The 26,625-nt window shown below is 41.2% G+C and overlaps 1 protein-coding gene across 1 annotated transcript in view; it reads right to left on the reverse strand.

Moving 5' to 3' along the window:
- LRP1B (LDL receptor related protein 1B) overlaps positions 1-26,625 on the reverse strand; it is a 1,659,362-nt gene that overhangs the window by 68,864 nt on the left and 1,563,873 nt on the right. The window contains exons 78-83 of the mRNA XM_069732880.1: positions 19,870-20,093; positions 18,158-18,264; positions 13,860-13,976; positions 7,079-7,252; positions 5,170-5,295; positions 1,833-1,997 (exon numbers count right to left, since the gene is read on the reverse strand). Of these exons, the coding sequence (XP_069588981.1) occupies positions 1,833-1,997; positions 5,170-5,295; positions 7,079-7,252; positions 13,860-13,976; positions 18,158-18,264; positions 19,870-20,093 (913 nt within the window). The remainder of the gene's footprint in view (positions 1-1,832; positions 1,998-5,169; positions 5,296-7,078; positions 7,253-13,859; positions 13,977-18,157; positions 18,265-19,869; positions 20,094-26,625) is intronic.

Consider the following 26,625-nt stretch of genomic DNA (forward strand, 5'->3'; position numbering starts at 1 on the left):
TAATCAGGAGGATGATGGATAGTCTCAAGCCATCAAATAAAGAACTGCTTAAATTTTTGTAGCAGGAGTGACATAAGGTCACCAAAGGCAGTGTGAAAGACTGGTGGAAAGCATGCCAAGATACATGAAAGCTTTGATCAAAAATCATGGTTATTCCACAAAATATCTGAACTCTTCCTGAATTAACCCCTTACTGATCTCGGACGGGATAGTATGTCAGAGGTCAGCACCCCCGATTTGATACGGGCTCCGGCGGTGAGCCTGCATCAAAGCCGGGACATGTCAGCTGTCATGTCAGCGGCACTTAACTAGCGCTTCCTGCCATTGGGCCGAAAATGAACGCATCGCTGACCCCCTCAAGTGATCGAGGGTCAGCGATGCGTCGGCATGACAACCAGAGGTCTATTGAAGACCTCTTTGGTTGTTGATGCCAGATTGCTGTGAGCGCCTTCCTGTGGTCGGAGCTCATAGCAATGCAGCAATTCTACTACATGGGAGCGATCTGAGCATCACTCCTATGTAGCAGAGCTGATCAGGCTATGCCAGCTTCTAGCCTCCATGGAGGCTATTGAAGCATGGAAAAAGTAAACAAAAAATGTTTTAAAAAATATGAAAAAAATATATAAATGTTAAAATTACCCTCCCTTTTGCCCCATTCAAAATAAAACAATTTAAAAAACCAAACATACACAAGAAGCCCTCACATGACCATACTGACAGAAAAATAATAAAGTTATGGCTCTGGGAAGGAGGGGAGCGAAAAACGAAAACACAAAACCGAAAAAAGCTGGGGTCATGAAGGGGTTTAAACATTAATATTGTTGTTTCTAAATGATTCTGAACTTTTTTTTATTATTATTTGAGGACTGCAAGTAATGCATTTTTTTTGTAATTTTGACCATTTCTCATTTGCAGAAAATAAATACAAAATTTATTGCTTGGAACTTCGGAGACATGTTGTCATTAGTTTATCGAATAATAGAACAATTTACATTTTTCTCAAAAATATAGCTATAATGAGAAAAATCAGACAAACTGAAAATGTTGCAGTTGTCTCTTAATTTTTGTCAGAGCTGTATACTGTATATATATATATTATGCATGGTCATCTGGAAATCCAAATATCCAGTGCTTATATATGTGTCCCTGAGGACATTAGGGCCGGAAAATAAAGCTGCTTCTACATCTAAAGATATGCATCTACAGCAAGTCAATTGAAACGTCTTCTAGCGTGCAGCCTCCATACTCCTTCACCGCTTGACACGGCATCTTGGTCCTGAGCGGCTGTACGGTAAGACACATGACATATCACTTGTTTAACAACACAGCCTCGAATCTCGTGGACCATGAAGCCCGACTAGTAGTATTAATAATGCATTATTCATGATGTAAAGTCGCTGTCTGTTTGTGATTCATACGCCTGTCATAATTTGTCACCAGTGTGTTGTGCAGAAGTATAAAAAACCTCCCCACCACCTGTTATCTTACTCCCTCAAAGTAATTCCCTCTTACTGTACATCTGGAGCAGGAGAAACTTCCACAGATTGGTAGATTAATGCACCGAGCTTCAGAGACATGGGAGATTTCTATTTATAACAGTGCATCGCTTAGAGAAAGATGGATAAGAACGGACTCAGAAAGTAAAGTCAAGTTTGCAATAATGGATGTTAAGTGCTTCTGTTTCCCCTTATAGTTGGCTAGAAAAAAATTCTATTGGGGAAACAATTTGTAACCGTAATTGGAAGTAAATAACTCAGTGAACATGAGAACAAGAAGTGAACAGAACCCCACGAGTTTGGAAGAAGAAGTTGCGCTTAACTATAAATATTTACCTAGAGCAGACGCCGTACACGTTCCTCCGTTCAGGCAGTAATTACTACAGTGGTTCATTTCGCATCGTTCTCCGGAGAAACTGGGCCAGCAAAGGCATCTTAGATTGCCTTTCTCATTTATAATGCATCTACCTCCATTTTCGCAAGTCAGTTTGCATAGGTCATCTATGGTGTAACCAAAAGAAAATGCATTGTATCAAGTTCTGTTAACATATGATATGGAACGCTGGAGCAGACAACACATACAGCGTACTGGGGTAGAAAAACTCTGAACTGTATGGGTGGAAACACGCATGCACTTTTTTTTTCACAAAAGTGGATTTAATAGGAACGAGAAGGACAAATTCTTTCTTTAGATTTTCAATTGTATTTTAATCTACTCTTAGATTTAGTTTTTGCTCATCGGCATCAAAAACTATCCCAAAAAGTTCAACAATAACTGCATGCGTGATTCCAGCTTCATAGAGCTGCTATATTACGTACTTACCAACCTTTAAGTTTACACTCAACTGTACATTGGAACATCCCATTAGCCCTGGGAACACCGACAAACCAAGAAGAAATGCTAACATTGGGTAGTGTTTATAGAACCCATTTCCTTTCTAAAAATTGTTTCCAAAAACCTGGACATTCCTGGCAAATTTGAGGCTGTTGGCAGCTATGAGAGTATTCCTTTATACTGTACTGCATTATGCTTTTGATTTTATATTAGGTTTCTTTACGTTGGATTCTGAAAACAAGACACTCTTCATTGGAAGAGATAATCTATGGGTCAGGACAAAATTCTTCAGATGTTAATGAGAAGAAGCACTAATATTTTGAAAAAATATTAAAATTTGAGAGTCCTCCGTGGTGGATACCTTTTAATGGCTAACTGAAAAGATGGTAACAAATTGCAAGCTTTCGAGACTATTTAGGTCTCTGCATCAGGCATCAGTAAGGTGGGCACCTTTACTGAGCAAGTTTTTGGATGGGTAGAGGGTATTCCTTAACCCCTGGTAAAAGACACCCAGCTACATTCAAGCCACAACTGACCTATTGAATAAACTATCAGCAGTAGGTGCTCTACTACAAGGAACCATCCTGGCCACCATGGATGTGGAATCTTTGTACTCTAATATTCCACACCAGGATGGATTAGATACCTGCAAATTATTCATGGAAAATTCAGGAACAGGATTCTGTGGTGAAACTCACAAAATTAATTCTCACCCACAACTAATTTGAATTTGATAACAACATACTGTGTATCTACAGGAGACTGGTACAGTAATGGGAAGTAAAATGGCTCCACAGTGCTCAAATAATTTCGTGGCCAAGCTTGAATGTGACTTTTTGTCCTCTTGTCCCATCAGGCCTCTGGCGTACTACCTTTACATTGATATTTTAATCATCTGGACGGAGTCTGAGCAACAGCTGAAGACATTCCATGAACAGTTGAAGCTATTTCACCCCACCATCAACTACTCCTGCACGGAAACTTTTTGGACACCATCAATAAGCTACAGAACAATGAAACAGAGTTGTCCCTGTCCCAGTGGCCAATTGACGGTCCAACATATCTTAAATGGGATAGTTTCCATCCAAAACACATATAAAACTCTACTGTCTTCAGCCAAGCCATCAGATACAAATCAGATAAGTCTCAACCCAATGGATAAAGAAAAATACCTTGGTGGCCTCATAAAAACCTTTTTGAACCAGGGCTACCTTGTGAGAACAATTGAAAATCAGATTACAAGAGCCACCAAAATATCAAGGAATCATCTTCTACATTATAAAACTAAACAAGAAAGCAACTGGGTGCCTCTAGTAGTCATCTATAATCCAAATCATTAGTTGCTAAGGGGAGCTGCATGAAAACTACAACCTTTACTACAAAAAGATGCCCAATTGCAATCTATATTTCCAGATTCCAGACCTCAGTGTTTTAGGCAGCCCCCAAATCTAAGAAGCATCATTGTCAGAAGCTCCCTGTTCTCTCCCACAGTTACAGGAACCTTTCCCTGCAACCAAAATAATTTAAACCTGCCAATTCATAATAACCAAGATAAAGATCCCCAACTCACATCAGGACCACAAGATCCCAGGTACTTTCAGCTGCATCATATATAAGGTGGTGTAGTTAATTATATGTACAAAATGTCCAGCTGGTTGTTTGTATATGGGAAAGATAGGGCAAAAACTTAGAACGAGGATGAATTCTAATCGCCACACAATAAATGAAAACAGAATGGATCTACCTGTGGCTAAACATTTTTGTATCCCTGATCAGAGCACCATGGACATGAAATTACTTGTATTAAAAGGTAACTTTAAAAGGTAGCTTCAAATCTCAGAAATAATTAGTGCAGGAATGAATGTGTCACATGGATTTATGTATTTCTTTATGAACGAATGAATGTGCTCCTCAGACCATTTGGGGCATCACAATCATGGACCAAACAGCAGGACAATAAAATGTTCACACTCCTTATCTATGAACTGTTCCAATATTTATGACCACAACTGTTTTCTCCCCATCCCACAATGATAGTTCTGCTTCATGTCACTTGTCTTATCTGTGGAATTATTCCTGTGTCCTCTTGTGTATAAATACATGACTCTTCAGACTTTGTTTTTTTTCCATGCCTGGTAAAGAGACCTAAGTAGCCTTGAAAGCTTCCAATTTGTTAACATCTTCTCAGGTAGCCATTAAAAGGTATCAACCACTGAGGACTCGCAAATGTTAATATTTTTTATACACTGACTAACAAGGTACAAAGATATATATTTTTCCTGTATTTATATATCAGAACACTTATAATTGGAGTTATATAGAGCTATATGGAGTGATATGGACTCCATGTGTCTCCATAAAGGCTATGTCCTCTATGGTGCCTGTAAGGCAGGTATTTTAATTATTAATACACATCATTTATTTTTTGTTCAGACATGTCTTTTAAGGTTCTGGTTATAGAATTTTATCTGAAGTAGTAAACTGGGAATAAAGTTATTGTTAAGAATATCCTAATTTTTGAAATTTTTCAAAAATTCAATTCAGCTTTTTTTTAAATGTTCACGGTTTATGAAAAACTTTGGTGAAAGTCAATATAGCTGCCAAGATAACTCCCATCAAGGTTGTTCAGTAGGTCTTTACTTTGAACTACTAATATTTGTGCACATGTGAAGTGCACACGTTTATAATATTACCGATGAACCACTTATCCATTTTTTCTCCGTCAATTGCACCAAAAATTTCATTTTACACGTGTATCTATTCAGGGAAACTGATACAAGAACCAACAAGGCTGCATGGGAATTAATCACGGATAATAATTAAAGCATTAACCCTAACCTGCATAATTATGGTCTGAACATGATCCATTAATTAAAACTTTTCCTTCTGGACACCCACAGGTTGCCCCTGTGGGGTTGAGCAAACAGATGAAGTCACATTTTAAATCCAGACACGGATTCGGCACTGTCAGGAGAGAAAACACACAGTCACTTATTATAAGAGATAGAATTCCAGACAGAGTAAAGAAATGTTCTCAACTTTTTCCGAATCCAGCTTCCTTCTACCACAGATGGAACAGCCACTTTGAATCTTTTAAAGAGAATCTTTCACCAGTTTGAGCATGTCATCCTGGTCGTATAACGGGATAGCGACTAGTTTCTCCTCTCTGTTGCAAAGATATTATCTTATAAAGTTTAGGTTATAATTTATATGCCCAACATTTGACATTGACATAGATTTGACTTTTGGGGCTTGTACTTTGTCCCCTGTATGACATTAACCAATCATTAGCTGTTAGCAACATACAGTGTGAAAAAAACACGCCCCCACAATAATGTTCAACAGTCTTTCTTCTGAGGAAGACATTTAATGACAGACAGTCTGCACAGATTTACCCATTAATTGAGAGTTTTAAGAATGAAAGATCAGTCCAGGAGGAGAAAGCAGAATCGCTTGATATGATATGCTAGAAAGTTAAATGTACTATTGATTTATAAAAAATAAAAATAAATAAAATGACGGTTACTCTTTTATGAAGCCATCTGGCCTTCATGCCCAGCTCCACTGTTCCACAGGGTACGATATGTATGGAGATAATCTTGCAAGAACCATATATTTGATACATAGTTCCATTGCTTTTCATTATCTTAATACATATTGATTGATATGGAATATGCCATACTTTGACAGATTATGGCTCTGTGATAAATTAGAAGCATACATATGAAAAGTAGAAATAGTCTTTTACTCACCAAGCGTAAAGGTTCAGCTCCCTTTCCTAGTTTCTAAATACCCTATTCAAGGCACAGTGCCTTGGCGTCTCTTCCTAGGTACCAAACACCTAAAACATTGCCCCCACAAGCAGCAACTGAACATAGGAGCTTTACTATGGTCTGATATAAATCGAAGTAATAATACATGCATGTGCATTAATTTATTTCCTCAACTCTTTGAGCTCTGATTGATATTATTGAATGGCTTATTATGATGGAGAAGCTAATGCTTCCTCCTGGAAGTCATGTTACATGCTGACAAGATGTGGAATTAAAAAAAGATCCAGCCTGTGAATAGCAATGATGTCTCATCAATATTAATTGCCCTTCCATGTAATACTTCCTTATACCTGCGGGGGCGCTACAGCAGAATGTAACATTTGCTATCAGGTTCATCCATAGATTACGTCTTATTCCTGCAATTCACAATGCTAAGTGTTTTCACCCGTTTTATGAAAATTCGCTAAATGTTTGCACAATGTAAAACTTTTGTGACTTTTCATAGGGTTTTCTTGCCTGTCCCAGACAGCTCCGCCAAAGTGGAAGAGCCATGGGCGGTATTGGACATGGCGATATTCACCTGTCAAATTAATCAAAACTTACAGGACCTTAGTAACTTTCACCAGAATTGTAACTCCAGTCCCTGACTAGAGGATCAGTCCTGTAAATGTACTTATAGGTGCAAGAAGATGCGGAAAATTAGTTACCGTAAGGACCATGACATACCTTAATAAAGACTGGCGTGTATAATGTGTGGCTTAATAAATCGGCCCTAAGACTATATATATACATATATATATTTTTTTTCATTCTTAGCTGTTATGTTCAGAAAATTGTGCAAGCAAAAAATTGCTTGGTGCCACTTGGGCCACTTGGTCTTTTACCCTCCTGACTTCATGTCTGACATGTAGCCTGTAAATCATAACCATACAGATCTACTCAGGTTTTTGCTTCCCTAGAGTAGCAATACTTACAATAAGGCTGCTTGTAGTGATGCGCAATTAAGACACTTTTTGCTTTTTCCACATTTAGGTTTAGATACTCCATGGCGCCATTCCCAAACTTTTGTATCCTAAATGCACCATTTTTTAGACCAGCTCCATAAATATAGTCCTCAAATATATCGATTCTGTGAGGGTACATCAGTCCTTAGGGAGAAGAAGAGAAATAATTCAGCCACCGGTGCTGTTTATTAGGAACATAAAACCGGACGGGGCTCTGACCAGAGTATGATGTATGTGGATGTTTGCTAAAATGTTTTACAACTTGGCTGTCACTCCGTTATGTTTTATTACTTCCCAAAGAACAACTTGCTTCAGATGTTGAGACCTTCAAAGTCTACACTTCTATATCCTCTTGTGTTTTTAGTGCAGGAGTGTATCCATAATATGGTATTTAATCTAAAAATCTTGATTTTTTTTCTTTAATTGTCAGCCTATTCCGGTTTATCTAGCAATATATTGGAATTTCCCCTCTTCCATAGAAAGCATGAAAAATAGGTGAACTCAACACTTAATGTGACATGCAAAGAAAAAGTAACTCAAGTGCGGATGCTGGTGGTTCCTTCGTATCCTGCTGTGATGACAACCTGTTGATCATTCGCATTACCTCTGCAGCCAATCACTGGCTTCAGCAGTCACATGCAATACATACATATGTCACAGATGAAGCCAGTGATTGGCTGCTGGACAGATACATAACATCAGAACAGCATCAAAGGTTTAAGTAGGAAAATTCTTAAAATTCTTCATTTATTAACACTGCACGCTCTTGGCTTCAGCTATTGTCAGTAGGGTTGAGCGACCTTGACTTTTTTAGGGTCGAGCCGGGTTTCGCGAAACCCGACTATCTCAAAAGTCGAGTCGAGTGAAATCGGCCGATTATGGCGAAAAGTCGAGGATCGACCGAAACACGAAACCCAATGCAAAGCCAATGGGAATTATTTTTTTTTCTCTCTCTCTCTCTCTCCTCCGTCCCTGAACTGAAAAGCTGGTGTTACATAGTGCAAATCGCTACAGCGCACAAGCGACAACATGGCTATAGGCGTCCACGCCCCTAAGACCTATGTCATCACTCTGCCCACGCCCCTTCATTGGCTGAAAAAAATGGCGCCAAGCGCGTCATACGAAACGCGACTTTGGCGCGAAAGTCGCGTACCGCATGGCCGACCCCACACAGGGATCGGGTCGGGTTTCATGAAACCCGACTTTGCAAAAAGTCGGCGACTTTTGAAAATGAACGATCCGTTTCGCTCAACCCTAATTGTCAGTGATCAGTTCTACTGCCTGGCTTGGAGGTTGAAGGAGCTTAGTGTTGGAGTTGGAGGTTTATTTACAGAGATTGGTGTCTGCTGTTTTGGTTACATGTTACACCTGTTTTCCTTCCTAAGTTTATTCCTTCTCTTCCCTTCTCTGTGTTTCCTCTGTGGTTGTGTGAGCATTTGGTGAGTTTGAGACTTTTAGTTACCTTGTCTGTGTACCCTGTTATTTGTTGTATTGTTACACTGGTGCAGTCCACCTCCCTTGGGGGGCGAGGGGGCCACTGATAGGGTCTGCACAGGAGACAGGGATACGCTGGTGGCTCAGGTCTCCTAACCATCATAGGTACCCCTGAGATAAGGGAAAGCCAGGGCCCCATTATAGTGGCAGGGACTGGTAGGGGTCCCAGTACAGCGTCCTGCCCCTTTATCGCCGTTAACGGCGTGACACTATGATTTAGCGTTCCTGCTCCTTGATTTAACTTTAGCAAACTCTCATTATCCGGTTGGTGTAAATTTACATACACTGATGGCAAACAGTTACTTAAAATAGTATTAGGATCCAAAGTACTATTTCTAAAAACTAGGACATCCAGCTTCCAATTCAAAGTCCAAGAACATATTCATATTGTAAGTATTTTATTATCAAAGTTAAAATATGGCAACAAAAAGTAAAACTATTTGAAAAAACACACTGGCAATCTGGATTTGTGAGGGGGGACTTGGTGTACTAATACCAGAACCTGCCTTGTTAAACTTGGTTTGAAACCAAACCATCCAAACCAAGTTTAAGAATGCAGGTTGCATTCGAAACGCGTCCGGTATTAGTATTATATCCCCCTCACACCTCCAGATTGTTGTTGTGTTTTTTCATATATGATTTCTTTTTCATGCCATATTTTAGCTTTGATAATAAAGTACTTACATTTTTAATACATTCTTGGATTTTCAATTGGAAGCTGGATAGTCATTATTTTCTCCTATGCTAAGAAGTGACATAACTTTACTGTGATGATGATGACGGTGATGATGATAACTAAAGCTTGATAAGTGAGTGGGAATTTCCTGCTTTGATAAATGCTCTGAATCAAACACATAACTTAGTCATCTGCGCATCCCCTCCACAGACACTGTCCAATAGATTCTGCAGCTGCATCCCCCTTCTCCTTTTCTTCTATTTATTGCATTGCTCTGGAAGCCTTCTGTGGTGACTTGAGAAACTTACAAGACTTACAGATGTGGAAAAAGGAACTGTTGAGTAAGCAATATGCTAGACAGCAAATAGTATAATTGAATATTGATCGAAGACTTTTTTTTATAATAGTCAACTAACACAGCCCAATGAACCATTTCACATGATATCACCAGGTCACAGATGCAGACCCAGTGCATATTTGGGTGTAGGATGTATTTTATTTCTAGATTCATAAGTCAGGTCACCCCTGCAGTCATTCCTCAGCAGTTGCTCAACCGCAGTTTTCACTTAGAGTGAACGTGAAGGTCGCCGTCACTTCATGCCCCCTTGATGTTGATGACTGAAATAGGCAGGCTACACAAAAAGAGTGCCGAGGAGTGGTTTTGGTCCAGGAGGTGAAAATATGTTTTTTTTTTTAATCCCACCCTGGGCACCACTGAGAATATCTGTTAGCGTAGTGAAAAAAACATTTAAGGCCTTGCCGTTTACAAGAATGAGTATACAAGCCGTAGACATGTCGTTACATTTATTCCAAACTTGACAAAGTATCTTTGGTGATGGTCAAAAGAGAAGAAGGTGCAGCAGCATGAAATAAAGGCGCGTGAAAAATATCTCCGAGAAAAAAAAATAAAATAATTATCTTTATTAACAATATATTATACACGAAAAACAGACATATTTTAAAAATACCAAAAAGGTACAAAAGTATACATGGAGCAGCTAACTCATGGTAAAGCCAACATGGTACCACATGGACCGATGTGATATAAATGGAACAACAGCGTTATCAGCTACGTGGTAGGAAAATTCGAGCTAATATAGGCAGTGTAAGCGGTTTATACCTTGTGGGAATAAAAGGACTAGAAATAGGAAAAACCCAATGTGGCTAAACAAAGAAGTAAGACACGCAATTAACAGTAAAAAGAAAGCATTTGCACTACTAAAGCAGGATGGCACCATTGAAGCTCTAAAAAACTATAGGGAGAAAAATACTTTATCTAAAAAACTAATTAAAGCTGCCAAAAAGGAAACAGAGAAGCACATTGCTAAGGAGAGTAAAACTAATCCCAAACTGTTCTTCAACTATATCAATAGTAAAAGAATAAAAACTGAAAATGTAGGCCCCTTAAAAAATAGTGAGGAAAGAATGGTTGTAGATGACGAGGAAAAAGCTAACATATTAAACACCTTCTTCTCCACGGTATTCACGGTGGAAAATGAAATGCTAGGTGAAATCCCAAGAAACAATGAAAACCCTATATTAAGGGTCACCAATCTAACCCAAGAAGAGGTGCGAAACCGGCTAAATAAGATTAAAATAGATAAATCTCCGGGTCCGGATGGCATACACCCACGAGTACTAAGAGAACTAAGTAATGTAATAGATAAACCATTATTTCTTATTTTTAGTGACTCTATAGCGACAGGGTCTGTTCCGCAGGACTGGCGCATAGCAAATGTGGTGCCAATATTCAAAAAGGGCTCTAAAAGTGAACCTGGAAATTATAGGCCAGTAAGTCTAACCTCTATTGTTGGTAAAATATTTGAAGGGTTTCTGAGGGATGTTATTCTGGATTATCTCAATGAGAATAACTGTTTAACTCCATATCAGCATGGGTTTATGAGAAATCGCTCCTGTCAAACCAATCTAATCAGTTTTTATGAAGAGGTAAGCTATAGACTGGACCACGGTGAGTCATTGGACGTGGTATATCTCGATTTTTCCAAAGCGTTTGATACCGTGCCGCACAAGAGGTTGGTACACAAAATGAGAATGCTTGGTCTGGGGGAAAATGTGTGTAAATGGGTTAGTAACTGGCTTAGTGATAGAAAGCAGAGGGTGGTTATAAATGGTATAGTCTCTAACTGGGTCGCTGTGACCAGTGGGGTACCGCAGGGGTCAGTATTGGGACCTGTTCTCTTCAACATATTCATTAATGATCTGGTAGAAGGTTTACACAGTAAAATATCGATATTTGCAGATGATACAAAACTATGTAAAGCAGTTAATACAAGAGAAGATAGTATTCTGCTACAGATGGATCTGGATAAGTTGGAAACTTGGGCTGAAAGGTGGCAGATGAGGTTTAACAATGATAAATGTAAGGTTATACACATGGGAAGAGGGAATCAATATCACCATTACACACTGAACGGGAAACCACTGGGTAAATCTGACAGGGAGAAGGACTTGGGGATCCTAGTTAATGATAAACTTACCTGGAGCAGCCAGTGCCAGGCAGCAGCTGCCAAGGCAAACAGGATCATGGGGTGCATTAAAAGAGGTCTGGATACACATGATGAGAGCATTATACTGCCTCTGTACAAATCCCTAGTTAGACCGCACATGGAGTACTGTGTCCAGTTTTGGGCACCGGTGCTCAGGAAGGATATAATGGAACTAGAGAGAGTACAAAGGAGGGCAACAAAATTAATAAAGGGGATGGGAGAACTACAATACCCAGATAGATTAGCGAAATTAGGATTATTTAGTCTAGAAAAAAGACGACTGAGGGGCGATCTAATAACCATGTATAAGTATATAAGGGGACAATACAAATATCTCGCTGAGGATCTGTTTATACTAAGGAAGGTAACAGGCACAAGGGGGCATTCTTTGCGTCTGGAGGAGAGAAGGTTTTTCCACCAACATAGAAGAGGATTCTTTACTGTTAGGGCAGTGAGAATCTGGAATTGCTTGCCTGAGGAGGTGGTGATGGCGAACTCAGTCGAGGGGTTCAAGAGAGGCCTGGATGTCTTCCTGGAGCAGAACAATATTGTATCATACAATTATTAGGTTCTGTAGAAGGACGTAGATCTGGGTATTTATTATGATGGAATATAGGCTGAACTGGATGGACAAATGTCTTTTTTCGGCCTTACTAACTATGTTACTATGTTACTATGTTACTATGAGCTGAGAATGCCGATGCCGTTGTTCCATTTGTGTTATGTTTATCTGCATCAGTTTTTGAGCACTCTTCTGATTATTCACAGTGTCTATCATAAAATAGGTATTAATTAGTGATGAGCGAATATACTCATTACTCGAGATTTCCTGAGCACACACGGGTGTCCTCCGAGTGTTTTTTAGTGCTCGGAAATTTTGTTTTTATTGCCGCAGCTGAATGATTTACATCTGTGAGCCAGCATAAGTACATGTGGGGGTTGCCTGGTTGCTAGAGAACCCCCACATGTACTTATGCTGGCTAACAGATGTAAATCATGCAGCTGCAGCAATAAAACTAAATTTCCGAGCACTAAAAAATACTCAGGACACCCGAGTGGCTCGAGAAATCTCGAGTAACGAGTATATTTGCTCGTCATCACTAGTATTATTGTATCACTGGTGACAATTTGCAGATCACCGGGAAAACATGGAAGCCCTCTGATCCTGAGAACAGTGCTCTGAAATGATCTGTTAGAACGTGGTGGTGTCTGTTGATGCGTAACGCCGCTCCATTTATTGTCTATAAAGTAAAGACGAGCATTCGGCCAAAATTGGAATTCTTTTGTTTACATGGAATTTACCGGGATATTTAGTTGAAAGAAAAGTTATCTGCAAATATAACGTCTCTCTAGACCCCACATGATATTAATAGTGATATATAAAAAAATTGTAGAAACCTTGTACACCTCACTGTTCAATTCTCCAACACTTCTGTATTTTGTCATCACTCATCCAGTCCTCGTCTCATCATCTTCTGCCATTCATGCTGAAATCCTCATCAGAGCTGGAAGTCCCAACCTAGCATGACAGGCCAGGAGGGTTTTGCTCATGTGCGAGAAAGGTCACAGTTTCATGACATGAACCGTGACCTTAAACATGCATGCGCAGTGCCTTTCCTGGTCTCATTGGAGCCGGAAGTCACGGACTGGTGGGATTTCTGCTCAAACAATGATGATTTAAAAAAAAGTGCTGAGGACGGGTGACGTTATGAAGTAGAGATGTGAATGGCAAAATGGGTATAAAGATTTTTTTAACAACATTTTGGCAGCCCTTTATGAATCAGATCAATGACAGCCTGCAGCTACTATCTTGCGTAATCCGTGTGAAAGCGAATAAAAAATTCTTGGCATTTTGGCAAGTGCCGATTTTTGTAAAATTTAAGTAGAATTCAATTCCACTGGAATATAGCTCATCTGTACTATAAAGAGCTCATATCCTAAGGATAAGAAATAACTTGACGGGTTGGGAATAACCTTTGCGGTCAGGAGTTTTGATTAGGAGGTGACAAGGCGTAAAGTCGGTAAAGTCAATATTTGGATAATTTGAACATTTTTACTAAACCTTAGTACTCACCATGCTTACTTTGGACAACCATGGCTAAATCAGAACCATCTAGCCGGATTGTGCCGATGACAGAGAGTTCAAAGTCTGCCCAGTAAAGGCGTTGACCGAAATGATCAACAACGAGACCTAAAAAATGAGATAGGAATAAATTTCTGATCTTTCACAAACTTTTATTTTTAAAGATGTTTTGTTTGTATCACATGGAATTAAAATAGTTATTTAGAACAGAACAAATTTGGGGGAAAGAGAATGAATTCCAGGACACAGTAGGCAGTTTGCAATCCGTTAAGTTATGCACATTGCTCTTCACTTGGCTGCATCATCCATGCTTGTTGAGCAGCAAATTGCATTTGTTTTATTTCTCTGTTCAGAAAGAATTTTTCTTTTGATCTGCCGTAAATCCAGTAAACGGCAGGCTCCTAATGAAACACAAGCTGTTTGTATTCTCTGAGATTTCTACAATGGTCGGATACGAAGCTGTGTGTTCAAAAACTTAAAGTCGGCATACTTCCCGATAATGGCTTTATCCAAAACAAATTCTTCTGGATCAACTTGAAGCCAACCTCAACTTACAGGAAACAAAATGTACTGTTGGAAGTATCAAAATATAATATTTTTATGCAAAGGAGAAGTAAAAATTATAACCGTGCCTATCCACTTTAATCGGGGGCCATTTTAAATATCCATTCCTATTCCAATGGGTAATGGCCTTGGAATTGCTCAGAAAGTCCTTTGTAATAAAAAGCATCAGTGATCCTGCCACCATTGCAGTTCAACTCATAGGACTCAAGATCAGTGCAAGACAATTTATATAATGTATGTACACAGTGACTGCACCAGCAGAATAGTGAATGCAGCTCTGGGGTATAATACAGGATGTAACTCAGGATCAGTAATGTAATGTATGTACACAGTGACTACACCAGCAGAATACTGAGTGCAGCTCTGGAGTATAATACAGGATGTAACTCAGGATCAGTAATGTAATGTATGTACACAGTGACTGCACCAGCAGAATAGTGAATGCAGCTCTGGGGTATAATACAGGATGTAACTCAGGATCAGTAATGTAATGTATGTACACAGTGACTACACCAGCAGAATACTGAGTGCAGCTCTGGAGTATAATACAGGATGTAACTCAGGATCAGTAATGTAATGTATGTACACAGTGACTGCACCAGCAGAATAGTGAGTGCAGCTCTGGGGTATAATACAGCATGTAACTCAGGATCAGTAATGTAATGTATGTACACAGTGACTGCACCAGCAGAATAGTGAGTGCAGCTCTGGGGTATAATACAGGATGTAACTCAGGATCAGTAATGTAATGTATGTACACAGTGACTGCACCAGCAGGATAGTGAGTGCAGCTCTGGGGTATAATACAGGATGTAACTCAGGATAAGTAATGTAATGTATGAACAAAGTGACTGCACCAGCAAAATAGTGAGTGCAGCTCTGGAGTATAATACAGGATTGTGATGAAATATGTGTATGTGTGTGCAGTGGACTATATAAAGATTTATTGTGTCACTGGCAAATGTAACATCTGTCTTGAAAGCTACAAGTTGCACCTAGGTGTTAATATGTACTTCCCTGAGACAAGTAGACTCTGTCCCCAATCTCACCAGGGAGTCCTGCGGGAAGCCAAGAGGAAAGGTAACATTTGGCACCCCCTAGGTCTTGGAAGAGATATGTTAATTGCGGCCTGCTGGTATCTATCCTTGAGAACCTTTACACAGGGTGTCTCAAGAGAAAAATAATATATTCATTGGGGGTGCGACTGTGGCCCAATCAAAAAGCCAGCAATTATGATATTAACCTGAGGCAGTGGTCTAGAAACCTGACCTCCAGACCAAGCTATAAATTACGGCTGTATACAGAGAATTGTGTTCACATAATGGGGGCAGCCTGAGAAGCTGGTGTGATCCAATATACATCCGTCCAACCCTCAGGGAGCAGAAAGCAACTACCAGTTAGATAATTTCTGTAAGTTTCTCCTCTTTATTTTTAGATTGTTTTGCCTAAGTTGTATGTCTTTTTATTATCATATTTTTATACCTTTTTCTTATTGTAAGCACTGACCCTTTTGTTATTAAAGTATAAAACTTTAACAATTTGAACCTTGAATGTTCTAAAAGAATCCATAGCCTAAGGTGTGTGAGCCTTGTGAGTGATAGACAATATTATCATTAATAGTGCGGGACTCATCGCCCGTGTGTTCGATGAGTGGTGGCAGCGTGTATGAGCGGGTGTGGCCTGGATCGGTGCCTGATTTATGCTCCCATTACAGCATAGGACAGAGGTTGAATGCTGGACTGAGAGTGGGGAGATAGATTAACCCTTGCAGGTACAACCCCAAGTCAGGTGCTGAGAGCGAGTACGTGACAAATTAGTGACACCACAGAGAAGGGATCCGTGACAAGGATGTAACTCAGGATCAGTAATGTAATGTATGTATACAGTGACTGCACCGGCAGGATAGTGAGTGCAGTTCTGGAGTATAATACAGAGTGTAACTCAGGATCTGTAATGTATGTACACAGTGACTGCACCAGCAGAATAGTGAGTGCAGCTCTGGGGTATAATACAAGGTGTAACTCAGGATCAGTAATGTAATGTATGTACACAGTGACTGCAGCAGCAGAATAGTGAGTGCAGCTCTGGAGTATAATACAGGAGGTAACTCAGGATCAGTAATGTAATGTATGTACACAGTGAGTGCATCAGCAGAATAGTGAGTGCAGCCCTGGGGTATAATACATGATGCAACTCAGGATCAGTAATGTAATGTATGTACACAGTGACTGCACCAGCAGAATAGTGAGTGCAGCTCTGGGATATAATACAGGATGTAATTCAGGATCAGTAATGTAATTTATGTACACAGTGACTGCACCAGCAGAATAGTGAGTGCAGCTCTGGAGTATAATACAGGATGTAACTCAGGATCAGTAATGTAATGTATGTACACAGTGACTGCACCAGCAGAATAGTGAGTGCAGCCATGGGGTATAATACATGATGCAACTCAGGATCAGTAATGTAATGTATGTACACAGTGACTGCACCAGCAGAATAGTGAGTGCAGCTCTGGGATATAATACAGGATGTAATTCAGGATCAGTAATGTAATTTATGTACACAGTGACTGCACCAGCAGAATAGTGAGTGCAGCTCTGGAGTATAATACAGGGTGTAACTCAGGATCAGTAATGTAATGTATGTACACAGTGACTGCACCAGCAGAAGAGTGAGTGCAGCTCTGGGGTATAATACAGGATGTATGTATAACATGTAGCTTAGGGTCTCAGATGTAAAATCTGCAACAGGTCCTTTTAACTTTCACACCCACAAGTTGTGCGACAGAAGATCAATTGATCCCTTCAAAGGATTATTGCAGCTACCAGATTTATAACATAGACCTTACTAATAAAATCAACGTCTTTTTGCACCTGTAAATGTGAAAGACTTATTAAAGTGTTATAAACATATGTTTGTCCTTTTTTTTCCTTCCATGATTATTAAATACCCATTTTCCTTTGTTCTGCTATCTGATGGTTTTGTCAGACCAAGTATTCCTCTGACTTCAGTCAATCAGTCTTCACACCATGAAACCAATAACCGGAAACCACTGTCAGCGAGAAAAGGCAATTGTCCTAATTCTAAGCTGTGCTTGATTTCAATTCTGTAACCTGCAGGTGACAGCCTGCACTGTCAGTTTGGGGCCTATTTGCACCATGAGGGTCTACAATGCAATAACTATCAGCAGCAGACTTCAATGAAACATTTCTATTTTTTTAGGCCCAAGCCTATAGCATGTATCACAGTGCTCCTCGTATTATCAGGATGAGAAGTCTGTCATTGGAGTATTGCTTTAGTGGAAATACACACAAAAAATCAGCTATAAAGCCAAGGCTCATGCTTTACAAGTAGCTGAAATAATGGCTTTATACAAATGGAATTATTACCGTAACTTGGATAAAATTGAGGGAACTGGAGCAGAGAATGAAAAACATTTGCAGGTTCTTGGGCTTGTAGCCAAGTCGATCGTCAGTGACACGCGAAACAGAGACCTGGAAATCTCCTCCAAACATCTCCAACACCTCTTCAGATTGGTAGACAAGCCATGATATCATCAATACAGCTTAAGACATGCATGACTTTGCCCTGGACATACTATCCAGAAGAAGTACGGGAGATGTCGGCAGGTAAGATGATCGCAGGACTATTGAAATGGCTGCTGGAAGAGAGTCCGGCAAATCTTTTTTGCTCAACTCTACAGAGAGACCTACTGCACATACCTGTTGGTCTTTGTAAGTTCTTCTGTATGATAACTCTTCTTAAAGTACCATCCATGGCCGCCTCCTCAATGTGTGACCGATCTCCAATGACCGTCCAGTACATCATCCTGATAGAGAGTGGAGAAGCAAATAACATGAGACCATGAGAATGGATAGATGAAATGATAGCTAGATCGACAGATACAAACAAAACATATCCAGATTGTATGAAGTATTCTAGGAGGGAAAAGAGAAACCGTGGCACTATCTAAGTGTAATAAGTTTAACAATATAAAGCGAGTGGTAGGAGAGTCTTACACACCCGGTATAGATTGGCTGATGGAGGCACAACTCCCAGTTCAGATCAAATCCAAATGTAACGGACTGCAACCATTCCGGGAGGAACAGGGGAAACTGTTTCCAGGAGTCCCCCACAGTGGAAAATTCAGAGGTAGGAACCAAGATCAGCGTTGCCGTTGGATAGCCACGTTTGAATCAAGTCTGGTAGATTGCTTCGATATGTAATTGTTCAAACCATTGAAAAAATTAAAACAAAAAAAGGTAAAAAAAACATGTAATGTCCACACAATGCGTTTCGGCTTCACTGCAGCCTTCCTCAGATGTATGATAAGAATGTATATACTCATCCAGCCTTATATCCTTTACCATCTCTAGTTATACAGATGATGACCTATATCACTAGAGATGGTAAAGGATATAAGGCTGGACAAGTATACACATTCTTAACATACACCTGAAGAAGGTTGCAGTGGAGCCGAAACACGTGTGGATATTATACTTTTTTTTACTTTAAAAAAAATAAATCATTTCAATGGTTTGAACAAATGCTTACGGAAGCAATCTACCTTGTCTTTCATTCAAACGTGGCTATCGAAAGACAGCGCTGATCCTGGTTCCTACCTCTGAAAATATATCGAGAGAAATAATGAAGCTTCAAATCAGCATGAAAATTCTGTGTATCAAAGAAAAACCAGCATTCCTCAGGGGCCTTTGGTGCAAAAAAAAGGACTTTTATTCACCCATCGCCCATCTTTCATGGGCTGAAAAAGGCAGCTGTTTTACATAGAGAAGCTATGAAGTGCTGTTTTCATGTTGGATATTGTTAAATAGTGAAAGGGTTTATTAAAATAAGTGAACGTTGTCACTGTACTCTTTGGGTTTGTTCATGCATGTAGATAGCTTCCATTTTTTTTCTCCTTATCTTTGAAAAATTCAACGTCTATCCCCAAATCAATTGGATACAAATTTCACAACCACGAGTTTCAATATGACACAGGTTAAATTTGCAGGCAATGAGTATCACAATCTGCAGCAAAATCTGTATGTACATCTGTATGTACATCTGTATGTACATTGGAGGCGAGTTACTTTGTGTAGACTTTTTGTAAAAAGTAAAATCTTTTCTATAGTCCCAGAATTGGTTGAGAATGATCCTTGCGGTTAAACATTATTAAGGCATTCACATCTTAAAAAGTGGCCTTTTACTAGAATACGCTATCATTTTAAGATCAGTAGGGCCCTAAACGATCCAGAGAATGAGGGGTCCGCAGCACTCTGGTCCCGTCATTGTTTTTTCCTATACAACATTGCCTTAATTATCTCCTGTGCATGGAACTACTCCAAACGAATGGTGTTCCTGGAGGTCTGGAGTAACAAAGCCAACTTGCCATATCGGAATGGCTTGGTGTATTTGATATCAATGTGAAACCTACCCTTTTTTGGGATTTACGGCAATTGCATAAGGCTCTCCTGCGATGTTGGTGAGAAGTCGTGTACAGTTTTGTCCGTTTATTTGACCGACATTTATGGAATATCTCAAGCTCGCCCAGTGAGTGGTGTAATAACTGAACCAATGCATGCGGGAGTGATCCGTCCAGTAGATGTTTCCTGCTACCCAATCCACAGCGATGTCCCGGGGTCTTTTAAATTCAGAACACTGAAAGGCAAATCACTCAATTATAGTTGTTATACATTATGTGGGAAAACAGCTCGTATACTCTCCTAATGCAGTTTATGCAAGGCTTCACCAAAAAGCCGAGAACCTAAGGGCTTGATCACACATTCATTAACTAAGATTAGCAAATCTACCAAAATCCTTGTCATGGAGATTTGTTTGAAATGACCACCAGAATAGATTCATTCCAAATCAAATCTGCCAAGAAAAGAGGTACAGTACATTATACACTTATGTCTCTCCAGACCCTAAAGCATAATAAATGGAGGGGAGAGGTTAAAAAGTAATTTAAGACTAAGCTCATCATTCTTATATCCTTCCAGCACTTGTCCTGCCGATGCAACTCCTCTTCTGATGTTTCACAGTGAATCACTCTTCAGCCTTCTATGAAGATTTTCTGGTGCTGACTTGGCTTCCCATGGTCACATGAAGTGTAATGTCTACCTTTTTGCCATATGAATACCTAGTCAACGCCGGTAGATCCCAACCAAAGACTGATCTGAAGGTCTATACAAAGACTGAACCAAAGCAAGCAAAAGACCGAGAGGAGAGCTGCATCGGTAGGACAGATGAGTAGCTGGCCTAAGACAGACAAGTATAGTCTTCTGCACAAAAGAGGGAGCAAATGGGTCTTTATAATCTGCCGTGAAAAAATGGAGGATGCCAATGCAATAGTTAGTGGATTATTAGTCAACGAGTTTCAAAGCATACAGCTTCGATTATCGTGGTTGTCCTGATGAAGAAGCTGTATGCTTGGAAACGAGTTGACTAATAAACAACTTACTATTTGAGTAGCATCCTCCATTCTTTCACAGCAATGCAGAATGACCCATTTGCTCCCTTTTTCCTGCACTCATCTCCTCGTGGGTCTGCAGCAGCCTTAAGCACTATAAGTGGTTGTGTACACACAGCCAAATCAGGTGAGCACTAGGGTTGAGCGAAACGGGTCGAACATTTTCAAAAGTCGCCGACTTTTGGCGAAGTCGAGTTTCATGAAACCCGATCCGACCCCTGTGCGTGGTCGGCCATGCGGTACGCGACTTTCGCGCCAAAGTCGCGTTTCAATGACGCGAAAAGCGCCATTTCTCAGCCAATGAAGGTAAACGCAGAGTGTGGGCAGCGTGATGACATAGGTCCTGGTCCCCACCATCTTAGAGAAGGGCATTGCAGTGATTGGCTTGCTGTCTGCGGCGTCACAGGGGCTATAAAGGGGAGTTCCCGCCGACCGCCATGTTACTGCTGCTGATCTGAGCTTAGGGAGAGGTTGCTGCCGCTTCGTCAGAAGCAGGGATAGCGTTAGGCAGGGTCCATTAACCACAAAACCGCTTGTGCTGTAGCGATTTCCACTGCCCAACACCACCTTCGGTGTGCAGGGACAGTGGAAGCTACATTTTTTTTTTTTCCCTCAGCGCTGTAGCTCATTGGGCTGCCCTAGAAGGCTCCCTGATAGCTGCATTGCTGTGTGTACGCCGCTGTGCAAACCAACTGCTTTTTTCAAAGCACAAATCCTCTTGTTCCTTCCTTTCTGCACAGCTATCTTTTTGGTTTGTACACACTTTTTATTTAATTTGTGCATCAGTCCACTCCTTATTGCTGCCTGCCATACCTGGCTGAGATTACTGCAGGGAGATAGTAATTGAAGGACACTCCCTGTTTTTTTTTTTTTTTTTGTGGGAGATTAAGATTGACATTTCTGCTAGAGTGCCATCCCTGTCTGTGTCATCTCTCACTCAGTGGGCCATAGAAAGCCTATTTATTTTTTTGCTTGATTTGGGTTATAAAATCTACCTGAAAAAATCACTACATCAATCAGTGGGAGAAAAATATTGGCCTCAGGGCTTGTGTGCCACTCCTGACTCCTGTGTGCATCATCACTCACTCAGTGGGCCATAGAAAGCCCATTTTTTTTTTTTTTTGCTTTATTTGGGTTCTAAATTCTACCTGAAAAAATCAATAAATCAATCAGTGGGAGATTAATATTGGCCTTTGGGCTTGTGTGCCAGTCCTAAGCGTGCCATCTCTCTCTCTCAGATAGTGGGCCATAGAAAGCCTATTTTTTTATTATTTTATTGGGTTTATAAATTTTCCCTGGAAAAAAAAAAAAGTGGGAGATTAATATTGGCCTCTGGGCTTGTGTGCCAGTCCTGAGCGTGCCATCTCTCTCACAAATAGTGGGCCATAGAAAGCCTATTTATTTTTTTGGTTGATTTGGGTTCATAATTCTACTTGAAAAAATCAATCAATCAATCAGTGGGAGATTAATATTGGGCTTTGGGCTTGTGTGCCAGTCCTAAGCGTGCCATCTCTCTCTCTCAGATAGTGGGCCATAGAAAGCCTATTTATTATTATTTTTTTTATTGGGTTTATAAATTTTCCCTGGAAAAAAAAAAATGGGAGATTAATATTGGCCTCTGGGCTTGTGTGCCAGTCCTGAGCGTGCCATCTCTCTCACAAATAGTGGGCCATAGAAAGCCTATTAATTTTTTTGCTTGATTTGGGTTCCAAAATCTACCAAAAAAAATCAATCAGTGGGAGATTAATATTGGCCTCTGGGCTTTTGTGCCACTCCTGACTCCTGTGTGCGTCATCTGTCACTCAGTGGGCCCTAGAAAGCCTATTTTTTGTTTTTTTTGTTTTCTAAATTCTCCCTGAAACAATCATTTTATTTTCTTTGGTTTCTAAATTATTCCTGAAAAAAATCATTTTTTTTGTATTTTTTTTTCTCTCAAGTCTCCCTGAAAAAAAAAAAAAAAATCTGTGGGAGATTCATATTGCCCCTTCTGCTTGTGTGCCAGTCTTGACTCCTGGGTGTGCCATCTCTCTCTCTCTCCCCAATTGTGGGCCATAGAAAGCCTATTAATTTTTTTGCTTGATTTGGGTTCCAAAATCTACCAAAAAAAATCACTAAATCAATCAGTGGGAGATTAATATTGGCCTCTGGGCTTGTGTGCCACTCCTGACTCCTGTGTGCGTCATCTGTCACTCAGTGGGCCCTAGAAAGCCTATTTTTTGTTTTATTTGTTTTCTAAATTCTCCCTGAAACAATCATTTTATTTTCTTTGGTTTCTAAATTATTCCTGAAAAAAATCATTTTTTTTGTATTTTTTTTTCTCTCAAGTCTCCCTGAAAAAAAAAAAAAAAATCTGTGGGAGATTCATATTGCCCCTTCTGCTTGTGTGCCAGTCTTGACTCCTGGGTGTGCCATCTCTCTCTCTCTCCCCAATTGTGGGCCATAGAAAGCCTATTAATTTTTTTGCTTGATTTGGGTTCCAAAATCTACCAAAAAAAATAACAATCAATCGGTGGGAGATTAATATTGGCCTCTGGGCTTGTGTGCCGCTCCTGACTCCTGTGTGCGTCCTCTCTCACTCAGTGGGCCCTACAAAGCCTTTTTTTTTTTCCTAAATTCTCCCTGAAACAATCATTTCATTTTATTTGTTTTATAAATTCTTCTGTAAAAAATAATTTTTTTTTAATTTTTTTTTTTCTGAAGTCTCCCTTTTAAAAAAACCAAACACAAATCAGTGGGAGATAAATATTTACATTTGCGCTTCAGTGACAGTCCTGCGTGTGTGCCATCTCATTTGTTGCCACCAACAACAGAGTGTGTAACATTGTGGCTGATTTTCGTTGTGGTCTCACCCACCTGTAAAGGGGTAGCTAAATCATACTGAAGTTATAGCTCACCGTGTAAGTTGTGTGACAGCAACAAATACCGTTCGTTTGGTAACGTTTTTAAAACAATGAGGAAGTCTGGTGGAAGAGGTCGTGGCCGGGGGCGTTCATTGTCAGCTGGTAATGAGGGTAGTGGTAGTGGTGGAGCATCAGCTGGTCATGGGAAAAAAAATATTGCACCTAAGTCTGGAGCTGTGGAGCCAGGTTCGTCGTCTGGCTACACAAGGCCTCGAACGCTCCCTTTTCTGGGAGTAGGAAAACCGCTTTTAAAGCCGGAGCAGCAAGAGCAAGTTTTGGCTTATCTTGCTGACTCAGCCTCTAGCTCTTTTGCCTCCTCTCGTGAAACTGGTAAATGTCAAAGCAGCGCGTCGTTAGTGGATGTTCACGGTCAGGGACAAGTCGCTTCCTTGTCCTCTTCAGCAAAAACAACAACAGAGAAGAATGCAGCAGGCGACACAACGGGTTACTCCATGGAGCTCTTTACACATACCGTCCCTGGCTTAGAAAGTGAAGCAGTTAACAGTCCATGCCCATTACAAGTTGAATCTGACATGGAGTGCACTGATGCACAGCCACAGCCAGACTACTATCCTGGTCCTTTGACTCAGACCACAACATTGCCCTCGCAGGGTGCTGATCAAGAATCAGACCCTGATGAGACTATGTTGCCCCATCACGAACGCTATACCACCGACCGACACGGTGACACAGACGAAGTTGCACACGAGCTACAAGAAGAGGTAATAGATGACCCAGTTCTTGACCCCGATTGGCAGCCATTGGGGGAACAGGGTGCAGGCGGCAGCAGTTCTGAAGCGGAGGAGGAGGGGCCGCAGCAGGCATCAACATCGCAACAGGTTCCATCTGCCGGGCCCGTATCTTGCCCAAAACGCGTGGCAAAGCTAAAACCTGTTGGAGGACAGCGTGGCCATCCGGTTAAAGCTCAGTCTGCAATGCCTGAAAAGGTATCCGATGCTAGAAAGAGTGCAGTCTGGCATTTTTTTAAACAACATCCAATTGATCAGCGCAAAGTCATCTGTCAAAAATGTTCAACTACCTTAAGCAGAGGACAGAATCTGAAAAGTCTCAATACAAGTTGCATGCATAGACATTTAACCACCATGCATTTGCAAGCCTGGACTAACTACCAAACGTCCCTTAAGGTTGTAGCACCCTCGGCCAATGAAGCTAGTCAGCAACGCAACATCCCTTCCGGCAGTGTAGGGCCACCATTTTCCGCACCACCTGCAGTATCTGTGCAGGTTTCTTTGCCAGGCCAAAGCCGTCAGGGTCAGGGAATCACCAGTTTCGTAGTAGGAAACACTGCATCTAGGGCACCGGTGGCAACAATACCATCTCCCACCGTCTCTCAGTCTGCCATGTCCACCGGCACCCCCTCTAGTTCCACGATCTCCAGCTCTCCAGTCCAGCTCACCCTACATGAGACTATGGTTAGAAAAAGGAAGTACTTAGCCTCGCATCCGCGTACACAGGGTTTGAACGCACACATAGCTAGACTAATCTCGTTAGAGATGATGCCCTACCGGTTAGTTGAAAGCGAAGCTTTCAAAGCCCTGATGGACTACGCTGTACCACGCTACGAGCTACCCAGTCGACACTTTTTTTCCAGAAAAGCCATCCCAGCCCTCCACCAGCATGTTAAAGAGCGCATCGTCCATGCACTCAGGCAATCTGTGAGCACAAAGGTGCACCTGACAACAGATGCATGGACCAGTAGGCATGGCCAGGGACGTTACGTGTCCATCACGGCACACTGGGTAAATGTGGTGGATGCAGGGTCCACAGGGGACAGCAAGTTTGGGACAGTTCTGCCTAGCCCACGGTCTAGGAAACAATTGGCTGTAGCCGTTCGCACCCCCTCCTCCTCCTCTTCGTCCTCCTGCAGAAGCGAGAGCTCGTCCACAGACCGCAGTCGCACAACCACTCCATCCGCAGCTGCCACTGTTGCACACCAGGTCTCCCATTATGGGGCAGCTACTGGCAAACGTCAGCAGGCTGTATTGGCTATGAAGTGTTTGGGCGACAACAGACACACCGCGGAAGTTCTGTCCGAGTTCTTGCAGAAAGAAACGCAGTCGTGGCTGGGCACTGTAGATCTTGAGGCAGGCAAGGTAGTGAGTGATAACGGAAGGAATTTCATGGCTGCCATCTCCCTTTCCCAACTGAAACACATTCCTTGCCTGGCTCACACCGTAAACCTGGTGGTGCAGTGCTTCCTGAAAAGTTATCCGGGGTTATCCGACCTGCTCCTCAAAGTGCGTGGACTTTGCTCACATATCCGCCGTTCGCCCGTACACTCCAGCCGTATGCAGACCTATCAGCGTTCTTTGAACCTTCCCCAGCATTGCCTAATCATAGACGTTGCAACAAGGTGGAACTCAACACTGCACATGCTTCAGAGACTGTGTGAACAGAGGCGGGCTGTTATGTTTTTGTGGGAGGATACACATACACGGGCAGGCAGTAGGATGGCAGACATGGAGTTGTCAGGTGTGCAGTGGTCGAAGATTCAAGACATGTGTCAAGTCCTTCAGTGTTTTGAGGAATGCACACGGCTGGTTAGTGCAGACAACGCCATAATAAGCATGAGCATCCTCCTAATGCGTCTGCTGATGCAAAGTTTGACGCACATAAAGGATCAGGCGTCTGCAGCTGAGGAAGAGGAAAGCCTTGATGACAGTCAGCCATTGTCTGGCCAGGGCAGTGTACAGGACGAGGTAGCGGGCGAAGAGGAGGAGGAGGACGAGGAGGATGATGGGGATGATTATATTTTTAATGAGGAAGCTTTTCCGGGGCCACTGGAAATTGGTGGCGCGGC

This window comes from Ranitomeya imitator, chromosome 7 (genome assembly GCF_032444005.1).
Source record: "Ranitomeya imitator isolate aRanImi1 chromosome 7, aRanImi1.pri, whole genome shotgun sequence".
Classification (NCBI taxonomy): Eukaryota; Metazoa; Chordata; class Amphibia; order Anura; family Dendrobatidae; genus Ranitomeya; species Ranitomeya imitator.